This window comes from Cervus canadensis, chromosome 27, assembly GCF_019320065.1.
Source record: "Cervus canadensis isolate Bull #8, Minnesota chromosome 27, ASM1932006v1, whole genome shotgun sequence".
Taxonomy (NCBI): domain Eukaryota; kingdom Metazoa; phylum Chordata; class Mammalia; order Artiodactyla; family Cervidae; genus Cervus; species Cervus canadensis.
The window spans coordinates 38,389,377-38,399,014 of record NC_057412.1 but is presented as its reverse complement, the minus strand read 5'-3'; the positions used below and the strand labels follow the sequence as shown (position 1 = coordinate 38,399,014).

The window sequence follows — 9,638 nt, the reverse complement described above, 5'->3', positions numbered from 1 at the left end:
CAATCCAGTCAGTCAGTCAACAAGCATACAATACACACACCAAACATTCACTTTGATAACGGCGATACTAACTTTAGCTGCTTAGTGATACTAATCAGCATAGACTGATTCAGGTCTGTTTTACCTCCCGCCAGCTCAGGCCTGCACCCTGAATTGAGGAAACTGTCCAAGGAATAATGTAGAATCCGCTCTTTCATCCCTCCCTGCCTCCCACCCTCCTCCCATTCCCCCAGGTTCAGGGGCCAGGAAGGGATGGGGAGGAACAGGGAAAGAACTGGCAAGTCTTTTACTGAAATGATATGTCTTTGAGCTGACTTTGTTGATGTCCTCTGGGTAGCAGGTAGGGCCTGCCTTGGGCAGACAACCAGCGCCCTCACACAGGGCCTCACCCTTGGAGTTTAACTCTGCAGTGGCTATCTTGAAATTGTGAATAACATAATCTCTGACTCTGTTTTTGAAGGGAAGTCTTTTGGAACAACTGGCATGTACCAGGCTTGGCACGTGCCCCTTTGCCTCCCACCTGTGAGATCGGTTCTGGACCTTGCTTTCTCAGACTCCCCACCCAACCCCCATCCCCATGGCAACCAATGTCCCTGGCTTCCCTCTGCCCCGGGAGAGGCAGGTACACAGACCCGGGGTGGGAGGGGGGGTTGGACCGTGTGCACATCCCACACCGTGTAACTGCCCTGGGCTGGCAGGGCCATGGCGTGTTTGGGGGGTGACTGGACTGGGGCAAGCCTCTAACCACCCCGTCCAGGTAAGGAGTGTGCCCCCGGTGGAAGGCTGAAGTCTTCAGCTGGTTTGCTGTGGGTTGGGGCTGTGACCAGTGCCCCAGGAATTGGTTTCCCCACGCCTGGCCAGGGCACAGCAGTATGGCACCAGTGTTTAACAGGTGGGAGAACTCGACAGCCTGTGAGGCGGGTGCTCCTGTGCATACGTGGCTCCAAGAAGCACTGAAGGGCCCTCCTGCGTGTCTGCACTCACCTTTCAGGTTTTCCTATGCTCCCAAGAACATGACATTAAATACCGCAACTTGAAAACAGCACCATTGTAAGAGAGAGAGAGGAGGCCAAAGAAAGGAACCATTTTAATTCTGAGTATCTTTAATGACACTTTACCCCTACCTTGGACTTCCCTGGTGGCTCAGACAATAAAGGATCTGCCTGCAATGCAGGAGACTCAAGTTCGATACCTGGGCCAGGAAGATTCCCTGGAGAAGGGAATGGCTACCCACTCCAGTATCCTTGCCTGGAGATTCCATGGAAAGAGGAGCCTGACAGACTACAGTGTATGGGTCACAAAGAGTCGGACACAACTGAGTGACTAACACTTTCACTTTACCCCTCCCTTTGGAAGAAGCAGCTCCATGCTTTCATTTCACACTGAGCTCCACCAATTATATAGTTGGCCCTGATACAGCTGTTCAGATGTTGAAGTTTTCAAGTGATGCAGACAAAGGTTCTTTTGGCGGTCTGCACATTGGGGTGCGTTGAAATTCACCCTGAGACCGCTGACTGACCTCCTGTGGCCCCATACCTCCTTTCCGGCCCATGCCAGTGGACCCCTCAGCCTCTTAATGCTTGGCCTTCATCACCTGCTACGTCACTCTCTTTGACAGGGTACCATCCAGATGTACCAAACCCAGGTACTTTGCACACCACCCACTCCACCCAGAAGATGCTCAATGGTCCTTGACTTGACAAAGGATGCTAGAGGTGCACTTGGGCCTCAGAGCGCTGCCCCCTCCTTCAGGATCCTCCAGGCAAGAAGCAGCCATCTGGGTTTCCGTTCACAAGGCATTCCCTCAACTCCACAGGCACGACTCAGGGATCCAAGACCTTTGTAAACACACTGGGACTCCTGTGATTGCAGACCAGCACAGCCCACCGCTCAGCAAACAGCCAGCTGCCTGCGGATGCCCCAGGTCTCTCTGTTGGCTCAGGAGTCCCTGCCAGTTGTCTTGGGGGAGGAAGGGAAATGCTACCACAATCTCTGCTACGCTGATGCACAATCTGCCCTTCAGTTTCCAGTCTTCTCTTTATATACTCTGGCTGTGGGTGCTGCTCATGGAACCTGTTCAGGCCTTCTCAGTGAGTCCTGCAGGGCAGTATTGAGCACCTCCTCCTGAGAAGTGTGGCGTGTAACTGCACGACAGTATGAAGTTAAACGCTGGGTGGGGACTGCTACTAAGGTAGTGGTTCGCCACAGAGAAATTATGTAGGGTCTAGAGACATTTTTGGATGTCACAACTTGGTGTGGGTACCACTAGCATCTAAGGGGTAGAGGCCAGGGATGCTGCTACAATGCAGGTCATCTCCATACAAGAAAGAATTATCAGCCCCAAATGTCAGCAGTGCCCATGGTAAGAAAGCCTGCCTTTGGCTAATAACTTAGTCTCCTGGTACCTCCTTTTCCTCCCATGCAAAATGAGATAACTGTAGCATTCTTCTGGTAGATTTTTGTATGGATTAGTAAGTTTGAGTACACAGTTTTTAAAAGTGCCTGGGAAATGGTATGTGTTCAACAATGGTAGATGTCTCCTGTTTTAGGGCTTTCATTGAAATTTCAAGTAAGAATTTCATTAGGTATATGCCTATACAAGTTATTTCATCAGTTTATGCATTCATTTTTGGAAATATTTGGTATTGTTAGTTTTGGCAAGCATAAGATAAGGGTATACGTTGTTCCCATTGGCTTGTCACTTGACCATCAGAAACAGCTTCTGGTCTCAATCATCTTAACAGAATGAAATAAGGACTTCCTTTGTGTCCCGGCTGTCTGGAGAGCAAAGAATTGCACAGGCCAGAGCACAGGTGAGCAGTCGATCCTCTGCCCACTGGTTCCACGCCTCCCTGCCCAAAAGTCCTGATGAGTCAAAAGGAGTGTGTTAGGCCTTAGTTACTCAAATAATTCCTCTTTGTTCTTTGCTTTTACAGCCGGTCTCAAGAATTTCCAGTATCCTTTTTAAATCAGGATTCTCTCTCCGGGAGCAACATGATAGAAATTACAGTTGACTTAGTACAAAGCAACACAGCGTAGCAGAGCGCCCCAAAGAAAGAGATGGAGAACCTGGACCACTAACTAGCCCCTTAAACCTGGGCAGCTCACTTCCCTCTTCCCGGCCTCAGTTTCTCCATTCATTAAAGGAACAGGATTGTACTAGATCACGTCCCCCCAGATCCTGAGCCTCATCCTCCACCAATCAAGAAAATCCCTCATTTATTTCCTTTAATAGCAAAAAAAGAAATCTACGGGCATGAACTCCGAACACCCCTCCGCACCTAGACACTAGGAGTGGCCCCTATCGCCGTCGGTTGGCCAGCCGGGAGGCCCGCTCAGAGCAGGAGGGGCCTCCCCGAGCATGCGCGCACAGCGCCGCGCCGCCCCGCCCCCGGCCTGCGCCGCCCCGCCCCTCCCCGCCCCCTGCCCACCCCGCCCCGCCCCGGCCCGCGCCGCCCCGCCCCGGCCCGCGCCGCCCCGCCCCCGGTCCGCGCCGCCCCGCCCCCGCGCCGCCCCGGCCCGCGCCGCCCCGCCCCCGCCCCGCCCCGCCCCCGCCCCGAGCCGCCCCGCCCCGCCCCCGGCCCGCGCCGCCGCCTGTTCCGCTGCAGGCCTCGCGCAGCTGGCTTGAATCCGGTGAGTGCATCCGTCCCGGCCTGGCGTCCGCCTCTAGGCTGTCTGGGATGGTGCTCATTCTCCCGACGCCCAAGCGCGAGTGTGGGTGGAGCAAAATCCGGGTTGGGGGAACCACACGACTCGGGCTGGGAGCGTTGGTGCACCCCGGCTCGGACCGGAAAGCGCTGGTGGTCGCCGGTCCCGGGACGCGCGCGCCGGCGCGCTCTCCGATCCCCGGCACGGCGCCGCTCAGATCCGGGGTTAGGGTCTGGAGGGGCCTAGGCACTGAGAGAAGCCACGTGCTCGGCCGGTGGTCACGAGACTGGACGAGCACACGAAAGTTCGCAGGTTTCGCAGCGAGCGTGATGCCCGCTTTCGCCCTCGTGGCCGGCGGTCTGGGAGCGCGGCCACCACGTGGGCTGTGCTCCCAGGCGGGCCTAAGAGCCCCGCGCTTTACCGCAGGGAAACCTGAAGTTCGGGCAGAGACAGCTGCCTTTTTCTCGCCCCACCCTGACTTTAAAATGACAGCTTACGCTCCCAGTCATTCTTTCGTCACTGAATATTTCTAGAACAGGTCCCCGACTGCTGTTGGGTCATCCATCGGGTTAATGAGATCAGGTTGGTGGTTCACTGTGTTTTCAGGAAGTGTTGGCTTGGGGATCACAGACTTCGCTATCTCCAGTGCGTCCCTGCGTGAGTGGTCAGTCATGTCCGACTCTTTGCGACCCCATAGGCTGTATCCGCCAGGCTCCTCTGCCCATGGTTTCTCCAGGCAAGAATACTGGAGTGGGTAGCCATTCCCTTCTCCAAGGGATCTTCCCAACCCAGGGATGGAACCTGGATCTCCTGCATTAGCAGGCAGATTCTTTACCGCTGCACCATCTGGGAAGCCTCCTGACTACTCCAAAAATCAGCTGTCAATTCAGTGCCAGGCCTTTGATTTCACTGGGCTCATCTTTAAGTGGAAAAACCTGATTTATCAAGCGTCCACCATTGCTTGGATAGTTTTGGTCCTCAGCCCCCATCCATTGTAACAAGTCATGATTACTAAAATATATTAATGAGGTTCAATCCATTATTTCTAAGATAGAACTGAAATGATAAGTGCCAATCACTGCTTTAGGTCAATAGGAGAACTGCTTTTTCCTGTCTGTTTTGGTAAACATCCCCCCAGAGAAATCTTTTAGATTGGCCTAGGCAGCCTTGTTACAGGTGATGATTTATCATTTCTGTCAGCTTATTTGAGTGTAATTAACTGAGCTTGAGTTTGCCTAGATCTTCCGCTATGTTCAGTTCAGTTCAGTTGCTCAGTCGTATCCGACTGTTTGCGACCCCATGAATCGCAGCACGCCAGGCCTCTCTGTCCATCACCAACTCCCAGAGCTTACTCAAACTCATGTCCATCGAGTCGGTGATGCCATCCAGCCATCTCATCCTCTGTCGTCCCCTTCTCCTCCTGCCCCCAATCCCTCCCAGCATCAGGGTCTTTTCCGGTGAGTCAACTCTTCGCATGAGGTGGCCAAAGTATTGGAGTTTCAGCTTCAGCATCAGTCCTTCCAATGAACACCCAGGAGACTGATCTCCTTTAGGATGGACTGGTTGGATCTCCTTGCAGTCCAAGGGACTCTCAAGAGTCTTCTCCCACACCACAGTTCAAAAGCATCAAGTTTTCCACGCTCAGTTTTCTTCACAGTCCAACTCTCACATCTATGTTAGTGGATCTAAAATTCCTGTGGATAACTTAAAAAAAAATTTTTTTTGTTTTGTTTTGACTGAATTACTGCAGGTTTCTGGGCCTTGGCTCCCAGAAATGCTAACTAAATAGACTTGATAAGGGGCCCAGAAATTTGCATACTAACAAGCTTTCTTGGTGATTTGACTACAGTCTGTAAGACAGGATGAGATGGCTGGATGGCATCACCGACTCGATGGACATGAGTTTGAGTAAACTCCGGGAGTTGGTGATGGACAAGGAGGCCTGGCGTGCTGGGATTCATGGGGTCGCAAAGAGTTGGACACGACTGAGTGACTGAACTGTAAAACTCAGCTCTGGAGATTAAAAGACACACCTCCGTCTCCTGGTTGGTGCTCTGAGAGGACTGGACTACCCAAGCTTGAGCTGCCATCATAAGAATAATCCCCACTGAACAAACCATCTGTTTTCCCCAACTCTGTTTTATGTAAGGCTTTTGAGATTCTTTCCCTCCAAAATTGTATCCAAAAGGTGAAACAGGTGAAAAAAATATGCACTCAGCAAGGGTTTGAGGACCCTCCTATGTGCCCTGCTCTGTACTAGCTCTGGGAACGTGCAGATAGATGTCCTGCCTTAAGACTTCTGGTCAGTGACTATTACCATAGAAGAGAACGTTAGGGCACTTAAAAATATAAAGATTTTGTCTGTGTTTGCTGGCTGTAGAATGGGTATCAATATTGATTTTCTTGTGGAGTTTAATCCTTCTAATTGTTTAGATTAGTGGCTGTGTTTCATCTGTGGGCAGTTAGTAAAATACAAACCTTGAATCTTTTCTTTTGATTTAATATTTTTATACTTTAATGCTATGCTGCTGCTAAGTCACTTGAGTTGTATCCGACCCTTTGTGTTCCCATGAAGTGTAGCCCACCATGCTCCTCTGTCCACGGGATTCTCCAGGCGAGAATACTGGAATGGGTTGCCATGTCCCCCTCCAAGGGATCTTCACAAACCCAGGGATCGAACCTGCGTTGGCAGGTGGGTTCTTTACCACTAGCGCCACCTGGGAAGCCTCTAATGCTATAGTCAACTCAAATTGGAAACAGATGCTTTTTAAATGCTGGCTTTTTCTTCTCTTGTAGCTTTATAAAAATATTTACTGTTAACTTCTGTTTGGGTGGTCTGTGAGGTTTAGAGGCAGGCTTGTGTTGGCTGTATTTTTCCAAAGTATTCTCTTGTTTAGTTCCTATATTTCTTTCAAGACACACCTTTTTTTTTTTTTTTTTTAACTTTTTGTTTCTGAAATTGTGATAGAGCTTACTATTTATGTGTGTTTAATGTGGTGGAGTATGTCATCTGTTCTCCTCTCGACCTCCCACAAGCTGTTAAAAAGAATGGTTGTCTTACAATATGGGTAATGTGAGAATCAGAGAAATAGTAAGTTTCTATTAGTAAGCCTAGTAACCTCTAAGCTAGGTTCCAATTAACTGAGCCTCAAATCATTTCAATATGAACACAGAGAAACAATAAATGATGTAAGTTTTGGCAGTAAAAGTAGTGAAATTCATATTCTAACAAAAGCATTTGTTATGCACTGTTGGGATTTATTTTGTTACTGATTGTGGATGGGAAAAATGCTTCAAGTGATCTTATTTTTTGGCTGAAGTATTCTGCACACTTTGTTTCACCACACTTTCTAGTGAATATGCTTATACTGTGTTCGTATATTGTGCTTAAACAAAACAAACCTTTTGTTTACATCTTCTTGCTGCTTGCATTCCTTAAATAAATTTTAAGGTGACCAGTTGTGAGGGATAAGAAATGTGTGGCTGAATATGACATTGCTTTTTCATTACTGAGTACCTTTAATGACGCAGACCTTCTGAGGCAGCCTAACAGTTTTTAATAATTAAATGTGAACAATATGTCAGGGGTCCCTAAACCATCCCCTGGGCCAGTGGTTTGCTAGGACTCACAGCTAATTTATTACAGCAGGTGGAGACCAAGCGCTTCACGGCTGCAGCAGCTAGTCGTGACAGCACGTGTGAAATGCTGCCAGCCAGGGAGCTCATTAGACGTTCAGTGTCCGGGGCTTTTACTGGGGTCTCATCATGTAGATACCTCTGCCTGCCCTATAACGACATATCATCACACTGTTTGTCCAAAGAGCGTAGTCACAGTGAGTCCTCTTTTCAGTTAGTGGTGTTAGGAACACTTCTGAAATCGAGGTTCCCAGCCCAGACGTCTGCACATGCTGACTTTCAGGGGATAGTGCACACGTGTGTTCAGTCGTGTCCAACTCTTCGGAACCCCATGGACTGCGGCCTGCCAGGCTCCTCTGTCCATGGAATTTTCCAAGCAAGAATACTGTAGTGGGTTGCCGTTCCCTCCTCCAGGGATCTTCCCAACCCAGGGATTGAACCTGGGTCTCCCACACTGCAGGCGGATTCTTTACCACCGAGGCACCAGGGAAGTCCTCAAGGGGTGGTAGGTAACTCAGTTTTGCAAAAGCAGTGCTCTTCACCCAGTCTGCTTTCATTTGTCCTTGTATTTCTACCTCACTTTTGGGCTCCAAGTAGTAGCAGTACTTTGTCTTATCAAAGTTTTGATTCTTCAGTTGAGAAAGCAAACTGATCTGTTTAACTTAAAAGGAATAGGAAGTCGCCCCTCCCCCCCCCAGCCCAGGAAAAAAGCTTAAGCCCTTACTCTTCCATGCAAGCTTTTAGTATCAATTTGTATTGTAAACACTTGGTCCTGTGTTTCCTATCAAAACCACTTGATCTTTTGAAGGAACTGTTTGTGGGCACAAAATTTAGAAGCTAAAATGAGGCCACTAATGAGTTTTACACAGTAGTGCCTCCTTATCCATGGCTGATAATGTTTTAAGGTCCCCCAAAGATGCCTGAAACCATGGGTGGTGATGAAGTCTATATGAACTGTGCATTTTCCCTGTTCACAGATAGCTATAATAAACTTTAATTTATGAATTAGGCACGGTAAGGGAATATCCGAATTGCCAGCATCATTACTCGTGCACTTTGGGGCCATTATCAAGTAAAATGAGAGTCATGTGAGCACAAGCTTGATACTGAAGCAGTTGATCTGATCAGCAGGATGGCCACTAAGTGACTAGTGGGCTCATACACTAGACAAAGGGATTAACTCTAAGTTTATTTTCTAGATTTATCCTGAATTTATCAATTATAAATTTGTAGATTATTGTTGCAATGTGTAACGTGTTGTTCGGATATGTACTTCCCAGACCAGACCATTAATTCTTCTCAGTCCACAGTGTAGCTGAAATATGGCTTAGTTATCATGACAGAAGAGCAGAAAATTCTTGATAGCCCAACAACATAGGAAAGCATAACATTTATAAATAAATTACCAGTCTTTGGGAAAAAAATTTTTTTTTTAATAAGCACAATGCTTCTTAATCTTTTTGGGGGATGGGGGCTTTTTTAAGAATCTGGTAAAAACAGTGGACCCTCTCCCCTAGAAATAAATGTACTTAAAATAGAGTTTTGCTGTTTCAGGGAACTCCTATAGTTGAAGTATTATTCTTGAAATCCAGATGAAGGGCCCCTGCATGTAAAGGTGACCACAGCTGTGGCTTGGTCTTGCCGTTCTGAGAGACCTTCGGCAATACTAGGAAGGTCGATCCTCTTGCTACTTAAGTGTGGTCTGTGACCCAGCATCATTACCTGTGGGCTTGCTGAAGATGCAGAATCTCAGTCCCACTGAGACCTGTGCTTCCGGGGATGTGTGCGTATCTGGAGGGTGGAGGGCTGCCTTGGACGTTGATGTTGCCATTTCAGTATGCCTTGTTTTAGTTAAAAAGTTACAGCTTTTTAAAAGCCGTGGGGTATGACTGTCTTTACCCTTCACTTTCAGATGTTTCTGATGAAGTGGCAATTTTCAGGAGTAAGCTGAGGTTTGAAGTGAGGCAGTCCAGGTGCTTGAGGACTTGGGAGCGGGCAGTGCCTTGCTTTCGCCAGCAGGTGGCGCCACTGGCCCAGGTGGCCCCCGGGACAGCGGCCAAGGGCGGGGCGGTGGCTAGGAGGCCTGGCTGTGGGCGGCTCTTGATTGAGTCAAGTGTTTATGACTGGGTTGCATCTAATTAGATTTGGGACCTGGTGCTGATTAAAGCCAAATTTTAAGATTTTGACTTTGCTGTGTCAATGGCCACAGGCCAAAACCGTGACTAGAAACTGCTGAGATAGTTGCATCATGTAACTTGGGCTAATTATGCCTCAATAAGTAATGAATTCCATGACTTAGTGCTTGGGTGCAAGGAAGCAGGCTTCCCTTTCTCTGTGCTCTGCGTGGTGTCTGA

General features: G+C 48.7%; 1 protein-coding gene across 8 annotated transcripts in view; it reads left to right on the top strand.

The window, feature by feature from the left end:
* The first annotated feature begins 3,541 nt into the window (after window positions 1-3,541).
* RIOX2 (ribosomal oxygenase 2) overlaps window positions 3,542-9,638 on the top strand; it is a 32,381-nt gene continuing 26,284 nt past the window's right edge. For 5 of the 8 annotated variants that reach the window (XR_006265784.1, XM_043448669.1, XM_043448668.1 and 2 more), the window contains exon 1: window positions 5,522-5,792. Coding sequence is in view for 4 of the 8 variants with exons in the window: in XM_043448669.1 (XP_043304604.1) it covers window positions 5,791-5,792 (2 nt within the window). In the remaining 4 variants the exon portion in view is untranslated. Of the gene's footprint in view, window positions 3,634-5,521; window positions 5,793-9,638 lie in introns of those variants that run through there. The other 3 variants (XM_043448672.1, XM_043448671.1, XM_043448667.1) reach the window with 1 other exon arrangement.